The sequence below is a fragment of the Lipophrys pholis genome, assembly GCF_963383615.2.
Source record: "Lipophrys pholis genome assembly, chromosome: 9".
NCBI classification, from domain to species: Eukaryota; Metazoa; Chordata; class Actinopteri; order Blenniiformes; family Blenniidae; genus Lipophrys; species Lipophrys pholis.
The window spans coordinates 23,570,349-23,593,514 of NC_137639.1; the positions used below are offsets into that span (position 1 = coordinate 23,570,349).

Consider the following 23,166-nt stretch of genomic DNA (forward strand, 5'->3'; position numbering starts at 1 on the left):
AAGGGGAGGGTGAAACCATTAAAATCAGGTACAAAAACAGCTGAAAATGAAGTGTTTACCATCTTGAATTGTATATGAGGCTTCATAAATGAAACGTAAGAGTTTCTGTGTGTGCATCATAACTATATGAAACGTTATAAGCTGCATTAGCCTAATTTTAAAGGTTCAATGTGTTTTGCGGCTCCAATTAAATTTGATTTGGTGTAAAATATTTTAAAAATTGCTCTTTTGGTGATAAAAGTTGCCTTATTTACTTCAAGTCCATTGGACGCTGATCCCAGATATGAACAAAGACAGGGTACATGTCAGTTGATCACAAGAAATCAAAGGTACACACACGTAATATTGAGTCACCAATTAGCCTCAATTGTCCCCAAAAAGAACTGAAAATCTCTTGCAAACACAAAGAGAGATCGTGTGTAAGGTCCACACATTCTCACCGCTTCATCACTGTGGTGGATTCACACCTGCACCATATAAACTCTGTTAATGTGTTTTATTGTTTCGATTGCAGAACTAATGAGGGAATATGACTGTATTGCTTTTACTCTTATAAAAGGAGGTTACCACTGTCAAAGTCCAGTGATAGAAAGACGTTTAACAAGATAAAGTCATATAATTGTGTACAAGGGGCTTGTGGTTCTATAGTGGCACGCTGCCCGTCTCCACACACCAGACGGCGCACCTCGCAAGGGTTTAACGTTGCAGTCCTGTCCTACATAACCACACCCTGGTGGGCTGATTGGTCCAAAGTTTACCGGCACCGCCCTCGGCTCAGTGCACCCGCCCTCCAGACGCTCCTCAGCCTGTTGCTGCTCCACCAGCTGCTGGTTTCAATGGAGAATCACATTTAATACTGTAACTGGAAGCTCAAACTTTTAAACTCAGGTTTAGACTGACTTTTTTTTGTGTGTGTACAGTCTCATGCTTTCACATCGAAGAGATCTTACTTCCTAAGCAAACATGCGGAATGTGGACAAACCCTCAGGACCTTTTGACTTTGGAGGCGGACACCTTCCACTTGGCAATTTGTGATTCTTCACGGTTTTTTTTCTTGATTTCCAAAACGCCTTCAATGCAGTATGCAAAACTGCAGCAGCACATGACATAGAGACTTGTTCACCAGCTGGTGAAGCTGCTGGAGAAAACTCTTGTCAAAGTTTCTTGTTTGGGATCTTTTCACCTGATTTGCGCACCGCTCCTCCTCCTCCTCCTCCTCCTGCCGGCCGGTGCACCAGGATGGGCTCCCCGACCTGGACCCCCGGAGCCCTGCATGCGTGGAAAGCCACGATCTTCGTTTTCAACGTGATCGCAGCGGTTGCAGCCAAGAGACACGTCGTGTTTTGGAATTCAACAAACACAAGGTGAGAGGTACAACATGAAGCGCGCGTCATCGTGCGCCTCTCCAGAGGAGCGCTGTTTTGTCAGTGCGCTCATTCACTTTAACAAAACTTGATTCAGTGTGCCGGCTGGAGTTTGCACAGATGAAGCCGAGCTGGTCTGAACTTGCTCTGCCATGTTCTTGCACAACATCCTCAGTAATTCCTCTTCAATGAGTCAGACTCGGGTTAAAGAATCCCAGCTATGCAGCAGATCACGTCCTTGTGTACTTAATTGAAGAGGGCGCAGAGCAGAAACGATTACCTTGAACTTAAAGCTTCCATACTGGTATTTGCCCCTAATAAAATAAATCATCATTGCGACCATGAGTTAATATGAGACACGTCTGTCTGATGTCACCTTCTCATTGCTGCTCTTTATCATAATGACCACACTCTGACCCTGGCTTTCACCTGTCTGCTTCTGCTCGGAGATGGTGATTATGCTACTTATAGAAAGCCAGAAGTAAGGGTTTCTTCCTAAGTGTTTGTCCTGAATGGTGCCCTAGATAGCATTCTCAGGACACAGGTGTATATTAAAGTCTAAAGTGCTGCAGTGCATAAGCGAATATGTACTTTGGTAAAGGGGAGGTGTGCGTGTGTCTGTTTGTGAGTGTGCGTAATGGCTTGATTGGGGCCATTAGGCAGGCAGAGCGAGGCTCACCTGCTGATCCAGGTGTTCCAGTCTGGCTAATTGAAGGGTTGAGGTGGGAGACCTGCAGGGCCAGGAGGGCTACTGCCCAAACAACACAACCTCCATTCTCTTTTTGAGAGACTCGCTGTCAGTGAGGCCTGATTCCCACGCCACTCTTTCAAATGAATTGCCCTTTTTACTTAATATCTATTTGGCACGGAAATCATTTTGTCAGTTCCAGTTTTGTTTATCATTTGACATTTGTGAAAACACAAAAACATAATGAGACTAATGCATTTCTTCAAAGCCTGTTTTGTGAAGTGTCCAGATCTCCCCCTGGGCTGCAGTCAGCCGAGGCGAAGTCCAGTGTGTCCAGGCGGGTAAAGCCCAGTCCTGTAATTGGGAGCCGACAGATATGTTGTGGGGAGGAACGCTGCGAGGATTAGGAAGCACCTTCTCGTCCCCCAGAGATTCAGGGATGAATGGTCACAGCCTGTGGCAGGGCCACACAGTCTGCTGCAACACCACACAATCACAATGCCATCAGCCTCATGGCGGAGGGTAACCCACTGTGGCAGAGAATCACTCTCATCAGCAACACCACCCAATCACAAAGCTATCAGTGGAGCCGTGATGCTGTACCAAGTCAAGAATCCCCTGGGTTTACAGCTCGGACTCCCTCTCCTCTCCTCTCCTCTGCTCTCCTTAGTCTTCATTGCCTCCATTGTTACATCCTACTCTCCTTTTCATTTTTTTGTCTGCACAGCCCCCCCTCCCCGCTCCTCCTTCAGCCCCTTTATCTCTCACGACTCCCTCCTGCCCAGTGATGGATATTGGCAGTGTGATTAGTTGAGCTTCAGTCATTTTCCCATACCATATTTTCTATTAGCTGTTAGCCAGCCAGCCAGGTTGTCCTGAGACCTGCGAGTGTAGCCAGGCGAGGGAAAGGGGAGCGCAGGCACAGGAGGGCCACACTTTTGTTGGCTTGTGGCTGCTTCACGAGCTCCTGGCACAGAAACGCCGCGAGATTAAAAAATAACTGCATTTTGGCTTTTGTTTTTGTTGTCCAAAATGTCATAACAGTTCAACTGTTTACAATATGTATAGTATGAACCGCGTTGTTCAGATGTAGATGTTTGATTTTCACATTCACATGCAGACTTCTGAAGTGCCTTTTAGCATCACTGTTTTAGCAGCCTTGATTTGTAACCGTTTTGAATCGCCTCCATTGACCATCCATCAGTGCCGTTGGAGTGAAATTGTCCTGATAAATCCCTTTGAATGCTACCTGGCCATTAAACAACAGCAGAAGGACAAAGTTAATGACTCCGGTTGTATTAAGCAGCTAAAAAAGCCTTATTTCCCCGAGGAGTTGATGGAGAACAAAACGGGGCAAATATCGACTGGAAAGGGAGGGAGTTTTGGATTTACGTTGGACGCGTTGCCAGAAACTCGAGCTGAATTGTAGCTTGAGCTCGGCAGCTTATGTAAATAAGTGAATGTTTGCTAACACCACATTTCCATACACTAATATGTCAGTGTTCTGCTGACGGAAATCATTGATTGGACTTTTAAATACGATGTCTTAAAACGTTTAGTTTTTTTTGTAGTGTGGTGCTAATAGCCTGAGATGAAATCCCACCTATTGTGTTTATCTTGCTGTTTACTCCAGCTGTCTATGTTTCTGTGAACAGTTCCGCTGTTTAAACCAGGTTAAAGACGTGAGAATAAATGTTCCGATTGTGTATAAAGTAACAGGCTGGTGAGAGAACAGGGCCCTCTTAATATGGATGACAGAAGATGGTCTTTAGCCGTCACCTTTCTCAGCCCATCTAGATTTATGGTTTTAATGAAGCGAAGGCAGTGAACTGGAGACTTGTGGGGGGGGGGCTCATCGCTTCGTTCTTTGCCGGCTAATATTCTTGTAACAAAGGCTCAGTGAAACACTTTCAACTGGCACACATTTAGCACCCTCCAGATTGAAAAATGGAGCTCTGAAATGAAAGTGATGGACTGACTGCAGGGTCAGCTTTGAACCATGCAGAATCGGATACCCCTGGCCTCTGTCTTTGTAGGGCTCAAGTGGTTCGATTGCCCCCTTTCACGATTTTATGAAGAGAGTTTACGATCATCCATGGTTTTATCACCGTGTGTCTCTCAGAGCAATAGCTCCTTATTAGAGGAGAAATTATTTTTTTTACTTCCTGGAGCAGTTAAAGGTTAGTAAAATATTATAACCAAAGGTGCTCAAAGCTTGACTGTGTGGACTTTGGTGTGCTGACAGTTTACCTTACCTCTCCCCCGTGCAGCAAGCTCTGACTAGTTTATTGGTACACCAGTCCTTTCTTGTGTGCTTTAAACCTGTTGGCTCGAACTCATTGCACAGCCTATTTGCTGATACAACTGTGTCTGCTTCTTGGGCTACATTCATCCTTATATATCCACTTAGGGTCTGTCAGGAAGGTTACTCAAAGCACGAATACTTTAAGGATTGGCTCACCCCTCCCATACACTCCACTCTTTTTTTTTTCTTTTTTTTTTTGTAAGAGATTGGCTGAAGGATGCTTTCCCCATTTGTGCATGGGCTGCTCGTACATCTGTAACAAGGATAAATGCCACCCATAGCTGAACCTTAAATCATCTGCTCCATTTCCTTGTTCTCTGTTCTCACCTGTTCTATGGCTTTTACTCTTTATCTGCCATGGGAGGAGGCAAACTTGTTGCAACAGTTCCTTTGGATCACAACTTAAAGCCTCATTCTCTGCTCTCCAACTCTTTCACCTCCCTTTCCTTCAACTTTTTTTCCCCCAGCTCAGTGACAGATAGCAAGATTTCACATTAGAGATAACTGTGTTTCACCATTGTCAGGCACAGTAAGGACATTATAACATTATAACTCATTTTTCTTACCTTTATCCTGTTCTGCTCACACTTGAACTCTCTCTGCAGGTTTGAACACAGACCTCAAAGCATTTAAGACCAGAGCAGACCCTCTGAACTCTCACTTTCTTTTCCCCCTCTCTCTTGCTCTCTCGCTCTCTCTCCCCCTCCCTTCCTCCCTCCCTCTCTCTCACCTCCTCAGACAAAGACCGAGGGTGAGCTTCCAGCCAGTGAAGCATGCTTAAATGGTGCATGAGGAGATGAATATTTGTATTGGTTTTCTGTATCTTCATTGAAAGCAGCCTCCATAAGTCTCCCGTGTAATCTCGACTGTGTTTATGCATCATTTTTTTTTCCCCTCTGTGTGTACTCGTGAATGGTCGAGTTTTAATGCCAGAGTAAATCACATTCTGCATGCCATACCTTCATGCGTGCACACGCAGATCTGATGTGTAAGTTTACACGAGTTGACATGCATGCAGGATACAGTAAAGGGGGACGCAGACAGTGATTGTAATTGTAACTTGTCAAAGAAGATGATTGAGCTTTCAGCTTTTAGAATTTATTTATTCTTCTTAAAAAGCGATTTCCTTTTGTGTGTGTGTGTGTGTGTGTGTGTGTGTGTGTGTGTGTGTGTGTGTGTGTGTGTGTGTGTGTGTGTGTGTGTGTGTGTGTGTGTGTGTGTGTGTGTGTGTGTGTGTGTGTGTGTGTGTGTGTGTGTGTGTGTGTGTGTGTGTGTGTGTGTGTGTGTGTGTGTGTGTGTGTGTGTGTGTGTGTGTGTGTGTGTGTGTGTGTATTTCTCGTGCTGTCTGCTATCTCTCCTCTCTCTGTCTGTCTCAGTACTAATCTCTGTCTTCCCCTGGTAAATGATTAACATGGAGAACCTGGCTGAACTATAATCAACAAACCCACAGTGAGGTAATTACCACTTTATTCCCTGTCCTGCTAACAAAGCAATTCTCTCCCTCCCTCCTTCTTTGGTTCTCTCTCTCTCTCTCTCTCTCTCTCTCTCTCTCTCTTGCTTGCTCCTCATCTGTCATGTAGCTGTATCAGTGTCTCTCTCCCTTCTGAGTCTCCCTCCGTCGGTGCCCGTTGTCTCGCTCGCTCCCGCGCTCGCAGCCATGTAGATCCAGAGAGTGGTTTGCGAGTGCAATTGTGTTCCTTATCTGTCTTTTGTAAATGTGCTTTGTCTGTTTGTTTGTGGTATTGAGTGTATTACCCAGAGGTAAACTGCAGATGAGTTAACTTTGTGTACACTTGAGCTTCTTCGTCTTTGTCAGAAAACAATGTGATTTTACTGATTTGTTTGCCTGTGAATTGGCACGTGGCACCATTGTTGTTGAAGTTCAGTGCAGTGGAACAATAGTTCTGTGAGGGTGTGTACGCGTGTGTGTATTTGCGTGCATGTACTTTCAGACCTGACCTGCTGGATGGCATAAACGGGAAATCTTTATTTCCTTGAGAGGAAATTGAGTGTGATTAAATTTCATTTTAGGGAAAAACAAAACCCGGAAATGCACCAGGATACCCGGCCGCATTAAAAACACTCGAGGTTTTGATTCATTTGTGACCTTGCACATTATTCAGGCTTTTTACTAGTTTCACACTTCTCTTCGGTAGAAGTGCTGTTGGCAGGAACAATCTACTCTTTTGGCCAGCGGTGTGCGACTGTGGGAACATTTACCCACCGCTGTGTCGGCCTCTCGTCTAAATAGGTCATTGTTTTACTTCCACTCGTTAGTTGATTTTAGATGTGACGAAAGTGTTCGAAGGCTAAGGCGTGTTATTGCCTTTGACTGCTCGGTGTTTGGAAGGTGGGGCATGCAGTTAAGCTATTGCACAACCATATCTTTTGCTTTCACGTGGCCTCATTTCTCAAATCATCTAAAGCAACGTATTTTGGTTACTGCAAATCTAAGCTTGCGTATGAAATCGGTAATCCTCCCCCCCCCCCCCCATTTGACTGTTTAGTGATATTTTATGCCGTACAATAAATCCGCCGTAATCGTTGCACAACAAAAGTGATCTTTGCAATTGAAGTGAAAGCCGAGATAGACATGCACGGGACGACTTGAGCACACTGTGTTGAAAATGAGGTTTGGGGAGCGGCCTAGCGGTGAGGATGTCTGTATTAAAATGGATCAGATAGTCACAGTGCAGCTCGGAGCCGTCGGAGCAGACATGGAGTACAAGCATGAAAGGATGGCCGCTCTCTCCTCCTGGTCAGGATATTTAGTCAATCGATACCAATTTAACACCCAGATATTATCATCGGCTTCTCGCATTATCGCTAGACTGCATATGGACCCATCTCTTTCCCAATTTCTCTCTCCACGCCGCCCCATTTCGTTGTGTACACACATACATCAATATTAGGTTGCATTAAGCTGTAATAAGTTGTATTGTATGAATGTCTCGGAGTGGGGTGGAACAGCTGTGGAATGAAATGAGGTTCAGTGATGTCTGTGGTTCACTTGGCTCCGCTCAGCCTGGCTTTGGCACAAAATGGCTGCTCTGCCGTACGTGTGTGAAGAGGGTGGTTATGGTGGTTAAAGGCTGTTGGTGATCACTGACCAGGACCGCATTCATTCATTCATTCATTGCACATAATGGAGCTGTCGTTGTGGTAGGTGTCGGGCAAACTCTGTATTCCTTTCACATACGAAACAGCAATTATTCTGAGGCATAAGAATATGTAAACTGTGGGAAACTCCGAGGAGCCAAACAAAGCAGACTGTTTGTTGTTTAGCCGTTGTGCACATTTCAGATTTGCACACACATGCCTGCACAGGTGCAGGCAGAGCCATCCAGACACACACACACACACACACACACACACACACACTCGCATGTACCTATAACCTCGCACAATGCTTCTCCACTCAGCTCAGAAATCCTGCCAAGAGGCAACCTGGGAATTCCCTGAGACAGAAATTGAATTAGTATTGACCCAGGCAGAGCAAAAGGCTGTAGCAGGAACCTGGATTATTGTACCAGACAAGGTCCTCACTGCCAGGAGGACACTGGGATACGTTTCCATCACACCTGCACTTTTCAAAGGTGCTTAAATACGGCCACGCCAAAAAGGATGTTTTTAATTTTTTTTCTAAGTTAGTATTGTTCATATTGCTGTTGTGCTTCCTGAAAACAATCACTACACACCAGCTCCTGCAATTAAATCTCCTTAAAAATTTCCCCAGCGTTTTTGTATGCGAATATTGTGACTCGTTTAAGGAGAAAATTGTGTGCAATGATTCACTTGTTTTGGTCAGTAATGAGTCTCCCTGTCATCAGCTGCAAAGAACACTCTCGTAATTGCTCTGCATGAATCAGTACGACTCTGTTGATCTCCTTTTTTTTTTTTTTTTTTTTTTTGTAGCTTGAATTAAACCCTCATTTACAGAATAATTTAAGTGGGACTTGAGTGGTACGTTTTACATGAAGCCACCATGTTGACAGTGACTAGATAAATATTGACAAGTCTTTGATTAACATTCTTATATGTTGGATAAATAATGCATCATGCAGATAAAGTAGAAACAACCAACAACTTTGCCAGCAGGCTTATTGACAGAATTTGTTTTCAGGATTCAAGGTGTTTTAATACCATTTATTAGGATTTGAAGACTTATTGTAATTGTGCTTGATGTGCCTCCATAATAGTGACGTGCATAATGATGGACACAAAATAATCAGCTTTCTAGTAACATTCATTCTTTTTGCAATCCCTAAAGGAAAAGCTGAAATGAGAGAGTAGAGAAGTAGAGAAAAGCAGTGGTTCTCGTGTTTTGCTTAAGGAAGCTGTTTTCTTTGACCTGCCAACTCGGCACTTTTTATTTATTGGTTAGTACTCGCTAATTAAGTCTTCTGTTGGCCATACATCTATTTGCCCTGTAGCACGTGTCATTTTGTTTTTGTTCACGTTGCAGTACAGTGTGTCCTGAGTGAGCTGGTGTGTATCCAGAAGCTTGTATGAGAGCGACGACGGGGGCGGCCATCTTCACCCCAGCACAAACTTTGACTAATAAAACTGTTAGCAAGCGCAGCTCCCCTTCACTTTATCGACACACAAGAAAGCAACGCGGAGATAAAACGGCTTCTGAAAGGGTTTGTGCACTTATGAGATGTCAACTCTTTATTTGTATCTTTTTCCCAGCGATTCTTTCTATTGCCTTCTGGAAGTTGCAACTAAAGAGCTTCAAGCAAGACTGGTGTTTTTTTTTGTTTTTTTAAACATTTTTATTATTACTCACATCTCCTCAAAAACACCTTTTATCCGGCGCTTTGAGATTTCCAGAGGAGACGGATGACAAATGTTGCACTATGTAAATATTTTGAATCTGCTGTATGATTGTGGGGAGGCTTCTCCACGGTGGAACAAAAACTAATATTATATTGGCATGGCTTCCCAGAAGTAAGGTACGGCCAGCTTTCCAGCCCCCAATGATGTGAAGCACACACACACACACACTTGCCCGTTTCTTCTCGCGCTGGCATACAGATACCACACACACCCCACAAATGAATATACACAGTGCATCTCTGCTTCATTTTTTTTTTCTCGTCGGTCCCCAGAGAGAGGGTAAAAACATTAGACCTGCAGTGGAGGGAGTGAGGGATGGAGAATGCGTTAAGGAGAGGATGGTAGGGAAAGAGTCAACAGATTTCAACTCCCAAAACAGCTCAGGAAGGCCCCCAGGGATGGAGGGATGAGGAGTGAGGGAGAGAGGGAAGAAAGGATGTCAGCAGGTATTACTATCACTGTCACAAGGAGGCGTGAGGAGCGAACCCTCCCGCCACCCCTCCCGGTGTATGCACACACACACACACACACACACACAGACACAGGCCTGTGTACAGGTGTCCTGGACACACACAGAAAAACCCACACTTCCAATAGTACCGTTGCCCTGCTGCCTGCACACACACACACACACACACACACACACACACACACACACACACACACACACACACACACACCCCACATGGCTGCCTGGACCCTGGGGAGACCCAGAGTAGGAACCACGCTGCATTTAGAAGTGACGCTGCTTTCTGGTTTGTGTTACAGTGCAGCATCTACACCTGATTTGAAAAGGGGTGAAAATAAAGCATCAGATGCTCGTTTAAACACGCTCGCACGCAGAGGCTCTGAGGCTTTCAGTAACATGATGAGATATGCTTCTGCTATGCGTGTGCGTAAGCGTGTGCCAGCGCATTTCAACATTGTGTTCTTAAAGCAATAACCGGCACCACGCGGCGAAACTGCTCAGCGTGATCCGTCTTTCTTTCTTTCTTTGCTTTATAGTTTTCACTTTTCCACTTCTCTACCTGGATTGTCAGCTTTTCATCCCAATCAGATATTTAATCACAACTTTATAGACTGTCGACGTTTATATTAGCTGTCAACTCTGAAGTTATTCAAGTGGTGTTGGTTAACATCCTCCAAAATAGCCTCTTTTTTTTTTTTTTTCAATCATAGTATTTATTTTGTTCTTGTGGCTTCTACACAACACTGACAGACTCCTCACACTGCCCAGTATGCATAATATGGACTGTCCCTCTATTAAAAGCCTGTAAACCTCCTCTATGATGGATTAAGATGATAAAATAGATTTATTTTATTTTTTTTGTCAGTTTGAATATTTCGTCGACTTCTTTTCTTTTACATCTGTATGGGAACTGCCATTTTAAGATTAATTGGCCCCCGTCACTGTCCGAAGGTACGTTTTGTTAAATTCATCACAAATGATCAGATGGTTGTAATTTCCAGTCTGAGAGCAGTTGGAGCAGTGCTTGTATTTTGTGCTGAATGGAAGACGGGAAATAGCCTTGTCCCAAATCTCCATAGCTGTGGCCTTGTAAGCAGGAGAACTCATGAATCTCATTGCTCCCCTATTCAGCTGAAAATGGAGTTCCTGTACGCAGGGCGCCTCTCAAAACACTGGAGCAGACGCTCCATGTTTATGATTGTGGGATTAATCTGCGTGCTCTTCTACAATACACCCAGTGACAAATGCCGAGTCATGAAAGTCACAAAACTCCCTGCTCACTACTTTTTTTTTTTTTTTTTTACACACACAATTAAAGCGGGTCCCTGATGGATTTGCCTTCAGAGCAGAAATTTGTTTGGTGCCACATTGTTTGCCATCCAGGGTGCATACTTCATTACAAAACAAGTGGGCATTTGCTCCTAATTTGCTTCTAGTTTACGCAGACCTGCGCCCCCGCGGTCGCACATAAAGCACCTCCTGTGTGTTAATCCTGTAATTTTGGGTCATTGAGGTTCATTACTTTAAGTAGCGACCAGTCATCTTTAATCCCAAATTAATCAGTTAATCCCAGTCCTGTGTCAGCCTGTTGTTCGTGCCGTGTTCCCCTGGCGTCTGCACTTCTACTCTTGACCCTCGCCATTTCCTTCCTCTCTGCTCCTAAACCCCCCCCCCCCCCATACCCCCCCCCCCCCCCCCCCCCCGCCCGCCCCCACCTCCACTCCTCTTATTGTGTCTGAACCTTTCATCAGTGTTGTGGAACTCGACTGGCCTTTCGAAGAAGTTCAGAGATATCCGGCTTCAAGGCAGCCACTGGCATCAAGTCGCATCAGCCCAAGTGTCAAACGCTGTAATTTTCATTTACTTGCTCAGAGCTCATGTGCTGAAGCTGAATAAAGTCAACTAAGTTTTTAGAAAAAAACAAGTTTTAGGAGCCTAATTCCAGCTGAGCATCACAGATAACCAGTTACAAGGTGTAATTTTCATGTATCTGTACTTTACTTGAGTACAGGGCTGCATGATAGTAGGTGAACATAAACAATAATCCCGTCGAGTATTGCAATAACAATGTGATTTGCGATAAATAATCACTAGATGATGTTAATATTCTTGCGCTTTCACATCTGTTCTTAACAACAGTGCTCTTTCTGTTATTGTTTTTGATCACATGTGTGTCTGCAGTTCCCAATAGCAGATTTTTTGGGAGTAATTTTTCATAGATTTTTATGTTGGGCAGGCATTTAGAGCAGTAGATTTTCTTCTGATTATCATAAGTTGAGATGCAGAGCATGAATTCATAGTGCATCAAAAGTATGTATAATATAATAGAATCAATGTTTCTGCGGATATAACGATCAATTTGTAATATGTTGTGCAGTCCTGTTTGAGTATTTACTTCATCCTAAATTTACACACAAATATCTGGACTTTTTAACTCTGTGCGTTCTCAAAAACTGTGTTATATTTATATTAACAAGTCAAAGAGGAAAAGTCAACCACAGGCAACAGATTTAAATCCTGTGATTGTACACTTTAAACCATATATAGTTAATCTATTTGTGAAAATCTAAACGCGCTGGTGATCATAGAAGCCTTTCACAATGAAAGTTTTCTTCCGCTTAAAAATGGTCTTACCTGTTACACATAGTTTGACCTCATCCTCATAGCCTTTGTTTTACCCAAAAATCTCACTTTAGAATAGGATACATGATTCAAAATAAATGTTATTACTCAAGATTCCATAGAGGCAAAGTGTTCCGAAGCATATTTATATTCTTATAGATACATACATATCCACCGTCACCCTGTCATTATGGTTAAAAAAAAACAAAACAACACACATTTATTCTTACTTTTGTACTTTCTTGTTCACTTCAGAATCAGTACTTTTCTTAAATAAACAAGTTAAATCAATATTTCAAAAAATGTGAGGAATCGTGCTATTTCTGCTGAGCATGATGCAAACCTGTTTGACACACCAAAAAAAAAGAAGTGATATTGCTTCCTGGCTTTTTCTGTGATTGGCGTTTGGCAGCCATGGAAGTGTCCTGCCTCTGGTGTGAATATGTGTCGGTGTGTGAGAGGGCGGGGTGGGGCGGCTGGGTGGCTGTGCGTGACTAGAACAGGACAAAGCTGGCTGCCTTGAGGGGGAATAAAGGGGACCTTCCATACCCCCGACGCACAGAGCGATATGAATCTTAACCGTTGTGACGGAGAAAGATGGAGAGGGAGAGAGAAGCATGGATCGGCTGCGAGGGAGGGCGGGAGAGAGAAGGGGGCAGTTTAGACTCTTGGGATTCCAAAGCAGTGACCGTGAAAGTGCTTAGATAAACAGAGAGAAAGACGGAGAGACAGAGGGAGGGAGGGCAAAGTGGGCAAAATGGTGGTGGAAGAAGCACTGGAGGGAGGAGAGGACGAGAAGGTGTCGGCACGCTGACTGGTGAAGGAAATGAGACCTGGAGATGAGGGTGAAATCCAGCAGATGGGAGTGAAACCAAGTAGAGAAGTTTTTAAATAAGTTCGCCAAGAGTCAGAGGGACTGAAGGGGCCTGCTTACTCTATTTACTCCTTAACTCTTGGGCCTATACAATCTTTTTCTCTCCATCTTCTCCTTCCCTTTCTCTTTCCGTCCGGTTAAATAATTCAGGCTGGTTGGGGGTATTAGGCCAGGTTTCCTTGACATTTCTTAACTGTGTCTGTGTGTGTGTGTGTGACTGATGGACAGACGGACGGGAGAAAAGCTGCAGCCATCCACCTGCCCATTCCGCAGCTAACAGCGCGCCAAATAATCACAGAGAGGAGAAGCTGGAGCGAATGTACACACCTGGGATAAATGGTCTATAGTGCCTATCCAGCATTGACCTTCACATCAAGAGACAGAGAGAGATAAATACAGAGTACACAAATGGGAAAGAAAGAGTGTCTACGGCATCAGAAGTGTGACCCACTTTGAAAATGATGGATTCTCAAAGCCAAGGCTGATTTATTGGCTGGCCGTATTTGCTTTGCGAGCGCCCTTTTCACTGTAGTGAGTGTTTAGAAGTGAATGTGTGTCTGTGTGTGTTTTAAGAGGTGTTGCTGGCTTGTTCTCCTTAACCCACTTACACAGGTGGACTGAGAGACCCGAGACACCGACGAGATATAATTAAATAATAGATGAGACTGCAGAGCGTATGTATGGCTAAGATGAACTTGGGTAGGCAGAGAGGAAATAACAAAACTCGAATTTGTTATAAGATTTAGAATATGACGTCAAAAATACACCTCTTGCGATGGAGATGTTAAAATTGCACAAACAAAAAATGTCACATTTGATTTAATGGATTTACAATTCACAGCAATTGAAATTGGAAATAAAACCCGGAAACTAACTTTTTTTTTTTTTTTTTTCAATAATTTTTTAAATGAATCATAATTCTTCTTAATCTGTTCACGCCGTCTTTGTACAAGAAGCTTTAAGAAGAAACTGAAGGTTTCAGATGATTCAAAAGAAAAAAAGTATGAATAAGTTGGTAAATAAATTTGTCTGACCAATAGTTGATGCAATTAATGCCTGAAAATAATTTTTATTTTTTGCTAAAGTCATAATACTTTGTACTCTATCTATGCCATAGTACAGAGAATAGTTGTACCATCTTATCAAACGGACACACTTTAACAAGAAACATTTAATTTTCCCATAAAAATATTTAGTTTCACTTTGGATCAGAGAGTTTCACTAAGTTGCATAACAACACTGAGAACTGAGCCGAGGGATCAGTGCTGCAGCAGTGAATGCTGTGCACCTTATTTTTAATGAAGTATCATTAGCAATGAAGACGATCTATGTGTTTTTACAAATTCATCTTCAGAGTGTGTATATCCTGAGAAGAAGCAGCCTTTTGTCGTCTTAAGTCTGAAAAAAAAAAATGCTGTGATGGATAAGATTTCAGATCTGTCAGCAGATTAAGCAAATCAGTTTTAAAGTCAAATCATTTGTTGGAAGAATATTCAAAGAGAAAATATGAGCTGCAAATGGAAGACAACAATTTGGGACATTTTTTACTTAATTTTTTACAAGTGTATTTAAAAAAAATAAATAAATAAAAATTGAATCTGAGCAAGTTTAAATGAAAAACAAATGCAGATATTAAATTAATACTTTTTCATAATGTGTTTGTACCTCTTTGGAATAAAACGTCCGGCTCACTGTGGATCAAATTGTACTGTATGTGGACACTCAACTAAAATGCCTCTGACTGTGTTGATCTAACTGTTTGAGTTACACTGATAGCTGTTAGTCTCGTTGAGCTTTATTTTTGTGTCATTTATCATTATAGCAAAGTGTTCCAGTTGCATCTTGCACCATGAGCCTTCATATACATGCTGTTTACTTGCGCGTTAACCCTAATTTGCCTACACCTTCTTTTGAAATAGACTTATCTGCTCTGGCAGTGTGTAAATCCAAAGGGTCCACGCAGCAACATGAGCACATAAATGTAAAACAAACGATATTGACACAGTGGCTCGGCCCAGCTGCCACTTTGCAGCAATGCACTCTGATAGCTATTATGAATAGTTTGAATCATGGCTTTTTGCGTCCACCCATCATAGTTGCGGCTTGTTGCCCCACCCTCCTCCCTCCGTACATCGACGCTGTCGGTGTCTGAGTGGTGAGGTACTGTAGCTATATTCAAGTTTATGTATCTGAGCCTGGCACCTGTACAAATCAGCCCTGTATTTACACTGCAGCTCAATTTAGACTGCAGAAACATGGAGGGCACTCATTACTCTGAGGTTTCGGCTGTCCGAGCGAGGGATGCAGGGAAAAGATGGATTGAACGAAGGATGGATGGGTGGGGCCTTGGCTTGGCACCAATCCCAGCTCCGGATTGGTCGTTGTCTTGGCAACGGCACGTCTGACCTTATTTACCCCCTTCCACAACCCCTCACCGTACGTGCACTCCTCTCTCCTCCGTGCACTTTTTTTTTCTTTTGCTGCGCACACTTTGCTTGACACTTTTTTTTTTTTTTTTTTTTCCCTGCACGAATAGTGAAAGTTCTCATCTTGTGTCATTTTCGCCTGGCACTAATCCTAAACATCCGGACACTTCCACACGGAGCAGGTGAGAGTAGAGTCAGACTTTCAGCCGCTGCACTGCTGGTGGGCATGATGAGGCAACGTTCTGGCAAGCAGTGTTTCTAGTCCGAGAGCAAAAAAAAAAAAAGAAGAAGAGCCATAGACAGCAAGACGGCGCTCTTGTCCATTTACGTTATGGACGGTAATTTCATACCTCCTAGAAAAGTCACTGGAAAGCCTATTTCAGGATCGGACTGGACCACACATGGAGAATGGTGCCTATGCATGAGAGCGCTCTGTCCGACAGAAGGGGGGTGGGGGGTGATGATGATGGTTTCTGCAGACCTGAAGCCATATCAAAATAGTTTCAGTGAATTGGTTTCCATACTGATGGGTCCTGTTGGCCTGAATCATGCAATTCTCTGCAGCTCTGCCGGCCGTGGCCACAGATCCTGTTGTGCTGCTGAGTGCAACAGAACGGACACACATACACTCACTGAGGAGGGCGTGCGCCATAACAGGCATAAAATAGGGTCTGTCTTTACTTGAGGATGAGAATCCTTAAGGCCTGAAGCAGCAGGTGTGTTTTTTCGTGTGTGTATCTGTGTGCTTTATCTGTAAATTGATAGGAAATGTGAGTCCGTGTGGCAGCCTGCTGATCCACACAGTTTGAATGAGGAGTAGAGTGGTCTGAATGGCCTGTGCCTTCTGGTCATTTAATGGAGCCTGCTGGGCAAGAAAGGTGCAACCAATCACTTCAACAGGGTGACACACACACACACACACACACACACACACAAGCCTGGTAGCCGGCACTTATGTTCCAACGACACTTGCATATATACAATGCAATTCATTGTATGGGTGAACCTTTACTCTATAAGGACAATTTAAAAGAAGACAAGTGTTTGGTTTGTCTAATGACCCAGGGGCTCCATGAGGAAACTTGTTAGCAGAGCTGGTAAACCACCTAGATTCTAATGCATATCAATGTGAATGTGCGTACACAGAACTTGCGTGGAAAAAAAACACACACAGATGGAGAAGGTAGAAGGGAAAAGTTTAGCAGGAAATTCCACATACCATCCATATTTGGAGATTAGGAGTCGTAGCAAAGAAAGCAAAAGGTCTGGTGTAGACCAAAGATACACTTCCTGCTGACCTTGAAGGAAACACACACACACACACACACACACACACACACACACACACACACACACACACACACACACACACACACACACACACACACACACACACTCTCCTGCAAAGGCATACCAAACAGGAAAGAGAAGATAAGCACAACAGCTTGCTCCCCTTAAGTCCCTCTTTCCTCCCAGTGAGGAGCAGTTGATCACCGTGTTTGGCCACAGTTTGATGACACAGTGAATCTATAAAAAGGCGGGGTCGGCAGAGTATTTGGGGGCGAGTTGGGAGTGGGGGAGCAGAGGATTTTTCGGTTCAGCCAGCTGGGCTGGCGGGATGATGGGGGGGCCCCAGATGGTCAGAAGTAGGGGGTAACTTCCTTGTTTGTGCGCATTGAGGGGAGTAAGCACCAGGTTAGACACAACACTGCTGTTCGGGCTCCGGACACAGCACGGCTTTGTGTGGGCGGGGAGGGGGGCAACATTAGGTGAACGGGGGTGGGGGTCGGAGGGGGGTCCTTATTTTCTCATGTTTTACATGCATTCAGGGACAGATTGAGTTGGAGAGAGGAGATAATGAACAATAAGGTTTGAGCTGTGTGAAGTGTTGAGTCGATAAAGTGTTTCTCTGTAGCTCGCCTTCTGACTCACGCTCGTGTGATTCTTTTCTTTTTCCTTTTGAAAATGGAATAGCCTGTGGAGCGAGAGGTCACTGCAGCTTTGTAGGCCTCGAGGAGAGACTGTTCTCTCTCGTTAAATTATCCACGTCATTCCCGTCTTTCCAATGTACTACTACCTCTTGGCTCTTTTTGCCTTCTATAGTTTCTATTAATTATACCACATCACTCCTGGTCCTATAAAAGACTGTACATCTGCTCGTCATCACACATTGAGTTTTTTTTCCAATCACAAAAAATATCTTCATGGGTAGGTGAGTTCACGTTCCAAAGTTTTCTTCAAACCTGTGTCAAGTGATGTTTGCTCATCATTCCTTGTTATTCTGTGTGCGGACGTGTCCGGAGGGAGGTGTGGAAAGTCTGCACATAACTGGTGGGATCGATCATAAAGTGAGCCGTGCTAATTGGCAAGCTACGGTCAGAAGTGGGAGAAGTTGCATTATAGTTGCCATCCACTACAAACTAGCTGGCCGGCTAACTCAATCGCTAATAAACAATAAGTTCAGGAGACGTCTCTGTACCATCATCTCAGCAGGGGGGAACTTTGCAGCTAATGGAGGAGTTTATACTTTAGTGCAGAGCAGAGTTGTTTTATATTTTAATGCAAAGTTTGCGTGATCCTGTTTTGTTTAGTTTTTTCCTTCTGTCAAGGTCACTGTAAACTTGTAAGAAGTGTTTCCACTGAGTTAGTTTACTACAGGAAAAATGCGCAAATAAAGTCGATACAAGTTTCTGGTTTGAGATGATGTGTACACATGGCACTGAAACAACCTTAAGTCAGACAAATTGAATTTAATCCAGCTTTATTTATAGAATGCCAATTGCAACATGCAATCTAATGGCATTTTACTTTTTAAGTAAATGAAAAATACTCTAATTCTACAGGGATGGCATGTATCACTTAGTGATATCATAAAAATGTTGTTCATCAATTGCTGTATTGTTTATGTAAGTTGTGTTGAAAGTGCTCTCTAGAAGTAGGTGTTGTTGAACTTTACATCAATTGGGATTTTAACAAAGTAAGTCCATCTCTTCCTCTTGCTTTAAAATGTACTTGAATGCAACTTGTATTGGATTCTTGTATTTAGGGGTGACAAGTGTCCCAGGAGGTCAAAAACTATCTACCAAACTGTAGGTTTTTGCAGCTGTACATGTTAAAATGGTTTTGAAAGATCCTAGTAAACGTTACTTTTTCCGATACACCTAAATAAATCGTTGACACAGACGTGATGAAAAACTTTCTCACAATCTAACTCGCAGACAATTTGCTTGGGATGAAAAATACAATGATTTGTGTCGCAGATTTAAATTTTTAGAACGACTGAGGAGTTTTATGTCATCTGAGAAGGTGTGACCTGCCCTTTTTTTATAATTGCGTGTTTACTGAATTCTACACCCAAAACACTGAGCCACTCTGTGTGTTAAAGTTGTGGTCGAGATTCATGCTCACCATGCATGATATCATCTCCCATGTGTTGAGCCCCACCCGTCTAGAAAAAGAAACAAACATTACCAGTTCACCAACATCCTTGCCGGGCGAACCAAAATTCCTCAGACATTACCAGTGGTGTTGCTACAGCAGCCACCAGAGAAGCTGGAACTGTGTCATGCTATGCCCAGTCAAGGCATTGCAACCGCAGCACGCTGTGCCCAGTCAGCATAGTGCCAAGAATTAGTGGTCGCCCTGTTGGGATTGACCACGGAAGAACTGAGGCTCAACCAAGCCTTGTGGCCTCCCGTCGTCACTAAAAGGATCCAAAAGGCTTTGACTGTGGGGTGGCTGGCGTGCCATCACAACCATGGATGCGTGTTAAACCTGCTGTACACACGCCATGCAACCCGGATAGTAGAGTACAGCCGTTAGTATTGCAGTAGAATATTTATACCCCCAATGTTTATGTGTCTTACATTTACTAAGTGCCCCAGTGCATTCGGGATGCGTGGGATGCAGCTGCTGAGCGTGATCGAGTATCTGTTCTGTATTCCTGAAGCTGTGTTGCAAGATTGTTGCTCCTTTAATTATTCTCTCATATTAAAGGATCAAAGGTCTCTGCCACAGTCAACCCCCTGCATTTCATTAGGACTGCATGCTCACTTGTGCATGTGTCTGTGTGCACACACGTTTGCAACTGCAGGATATTGGCGATGCTCATTTTTTGAATTTTGGATGGGATCTCCAGTGATTATAAAAGGATAAATGTTAGCCTTTTCAAGTTTCCCCATTGAAGAGCCCAGCGTGTTATTTCTGATTCGGCTCCTTGGTGAGATATTTCTTTATCAACCTCAAGCTTGCACCAGTCCTCAGAAGGGTGTCACTGATCACCCTATGGCGTAAGGGATAGAGCATGTTTTATTCTCCTGAAGTACTTTCATGTCATGGTGTGAGGGATCATGTGTGTGTGTGTGTGTGTGTGTGGATTCACGCCCACATGCGCCCAAATGCAATGAGTGTGTGCCCAGAATAAATTTTTTTTTAGAGTCTTTGCCCTGTCCCTCTGCTCTGGCGCTGGACCCAACCAACCCTGTTTTGTTGCTTGCAGATAGGCTGCTCCTGCTCTCTGTTCCCTGACACCCGCAGCTCCTCCGTGCTCCCATGATGCCCCTGTGCTGTCACCACTCTGCTGCATGGTGGCTGGCAGGAGGGGAGGATGCGGAGTGTAATTAGGGCGTACCCAAACCTACCAGGGCCAGAGAGGGGGAAAGGGTGGAAGGAAATAAAAAAGAGAGGAAGGAAGCTGACAGTTTGACATCAGTACAGCACACCGTCTCTGTAATTGCTGCCGTGCATACGGTGCGGGTCGAGGTTGGAGGCATTGTTGGGGGGGCGGGGTAATGAAAGATGGAAAGAAGTCAGAAATAGGAGGGAGAGTACAGGGGAATGCGGTCTCTGAAGCAAAATATGGGGAATGAGTGGATGTCATTCAAAGAGGGGAAACACAAGAGTAGATGGAATAGAAGAAAAGGGTCGAGGAGGATTGCAGATGTGGGTTTGGATGAGCGGAAATGGGGCCGGAGCAGCAAAGCAGAATCTCGGGGTGAATGACATGTATAGCAGGGGGTGCAGCGTGTTGACACAGCACACATCTATTACATGCATATACACACACACCCACACACTCTTCCGCAGCTGGCGCACCTAAGTAAACACACCTCACCGCCTCAGAGGGGCCTCGGAAAGCACTACAGGTAGTATGAAGAGTAAACAGACCAGTGTGTGTGTGAGAGAGAAAGTGTGTAGGTGCCTACACAGTGTTCTCTTAACCAGACAATCAAGTGCTTTTGTTCAGCTGTAATTAGCACACACAGGTAATAGAGCTATCGGACGTTGCTGTCCACACACACACACACACACACACACACACACACACACACACACACACACAAGATGGATATCGATTAGCAGAGTTTGTTTGTGTGTGTGTCCTGAGTGAGAGATCCTGATCGATTATGTCCTGTCCTGTTGATAGATCGCCAATTCTGCACGGTAGCTATTGAGCACGAAGCAGCATTGGTGAGGCCTGCCTCCAGGGTCTCACCTGCATCTTCAGACGCACGTACACACACATACACACTTCTACAGTTCTGCTCTATTATCTCACGTAGAAATACAAGCTCGAAGTTAAGAGACAGTGGTTTTTTTTAGCTGTGGTCTGCTTCTCCAACACACTGTTGTCATTTCTCCACTCATTGCTCCATCTCCTCTTGACACTCTACAGATTTCCTGGACCATCTCGCCCTCCTGCTTCCTGTCATGTCTCTTCTGTATCATTCAGATTTTCAGCATTTTCTCCTCCTCCTCCTCCTCCTTTTCCACACATATCCCTCTTATTATTTATTCTCTTGTCCCTTCTATATCCGCCTTCTTAGCTCCAGACTACTCTGCCGTGCCCCACCACCAACACTTCGACCACCCTCCCCATTCCATGCTCCTTTTCCCTCCCATGTTCCCCTTCGCTGGCTCCCAGCACACCCTTCCTCTCTCCTCCGCTCTGTCACCCCTCTATAAAGACTCCCACTGACGGACCTGAACCTTCTGCCCGAGCCACATTCTGCCCCTCATTCTTCTCTTCCGCTCTCCATGCGAGGAAGAGACCAATTAAAGTTCGTCTCCTCTCCTCTTCTACTCCGTTGTTCTTTGCTCTGTGTGTCTGCACTCAGACTCCCTGGGGTCGCTAATTAAAACACTTTACTTTCTTTTCTTTTTAAGTCTTTTTTTTTTTTTTTTCCCCCACCTGTTCTTGCAACTTTTTTTCAGTTTTTTTGGGGGGGTTTTGCTCCATGACTACTTCAACCTGTCTGTACATCTATTTCATTAGACTCGCTCAATCTTCTCATGTCTGTCCATCATTCTAAGTTTTGACTCCATTTCTCACACTTTTCATCGGACTACTTTTCATGCGGTTATTTTTAAAGTCTTACGATTTCATTATATTAAATGTACCTGTCTTACTTTGGCCTACATCCACTTCCCACTGCCTCCCACCTATTAGTTTGTACAAGGGTAACTCTTCATACGGGAGCTGACAGGACTGCAGAATCGTGGGCCTGAAAGAGCATACATTATGCATCTCTTCTGTTCTAATGATGCCGTCTTGTCCACAGTTGTTGTTGTGCCAAAAGTCAGTAAACCCTGACTGACACGGTTGTACTCGCACATGCAAGGATGCTTAAGTTTGCACTGGCTTGTGTCTGTCTGTGCTGTGGAGTGGGAGAGTGGATAGCGGAGGGAGTCCAGTTTATTTCACTCTGAACTCCTCTCGGTGGTCTTAATTATGATATGAGCAATTGTTGCTCTCTCTGTCTGACGCTCGCCAATCTCCCTCGCTGGCAAGGAAATAAAATTGAGTTGTACCAGTGTGATGTATAAAATCTTGAGCATTATTGAAGACCCACACAACTTTGTTTTATCACCTACAGTTATTGTTGCGTGCGCCACTGGTGAATCGTCAATCTCCTGGAAGTATCCACTTTATTCCCCTTGCACCGGCTTTACGTAACATGTCGTCTGTCTCTGTTTAGCCCTAATTAGTGCTTATCTTCACTTTCAGCCTTGTATAAGGGTTCGTTGCATGAATATTAATGCTGCTGTCACTCTTCTTTCCAGGTTAACACAAGGAGATCTGTCCATTCAGGTGAATCTGAATGATTACTTGGACATCATCTGCCCCCACTACTCCAGTGAGGAGACCCTGGGCGCTGGGCAGCCAGAGACCCTAGCTCTGTACCTGATTGGAGAGAAGTCTTTCCAAGGCTGTGTGGAAACCAGAGGGGCCTTCAAGAGGTGGGAGTGTAATGCTCCCAACGCGCCATTTGGACCTGTACGCTTCTCTGAAAAGATCCAGAGGTTTACGCCTTTCTCGCTGGGGTTTGAGTTTCTGCCAGGGAGACACTACTACTACAGCTGTGAGTAAAATTATGTTTGTTTATTCTGAATCCAACAATACCGGTATATTAAAAAAAAAAAACTGATTGCACTTGGTAAATTCAAGCATAAGACAGAACGGGCTGATGTTTATTTATCAATTTTGGGAGTTTCCTGGAAGGTTGAGGGTCCTTTCGTAATCGTAACACACTCTTTCACATTCACAGTTATGTTAGAACATACAAATATATAATTCTAC

At 44.0% G+C, this 23,166-nt stretch overlaps 1 protein-coding gene across 1 annotated transcript in view; it reads left to right on the forward strand.

Moving 5' to 3' along the window:
* The first annotated feature begins 776 nt into the window (after positions 1-776).
* Positions 777-23,166, forward strand: part of efna4 (ephrin A4) — a 35,547-nt gene continuing 13,157 nt past the window's right edge. Inside the window, exons 1-2 of the mRNA XM_080472225.1 lie at positions 777-1,364; positions 22,650-22,948. Of these exons, the coding sequence (XP_080328351.1) occupies positions 1,240-1,364; positions 22,650-22,948 (424 nt within the window). The 5' untranslated portion in view covers positions 777-1,239. The remainder of the gene's footprint in view (positions 1,365-22,649; positions 22,949-23,166) is intronic.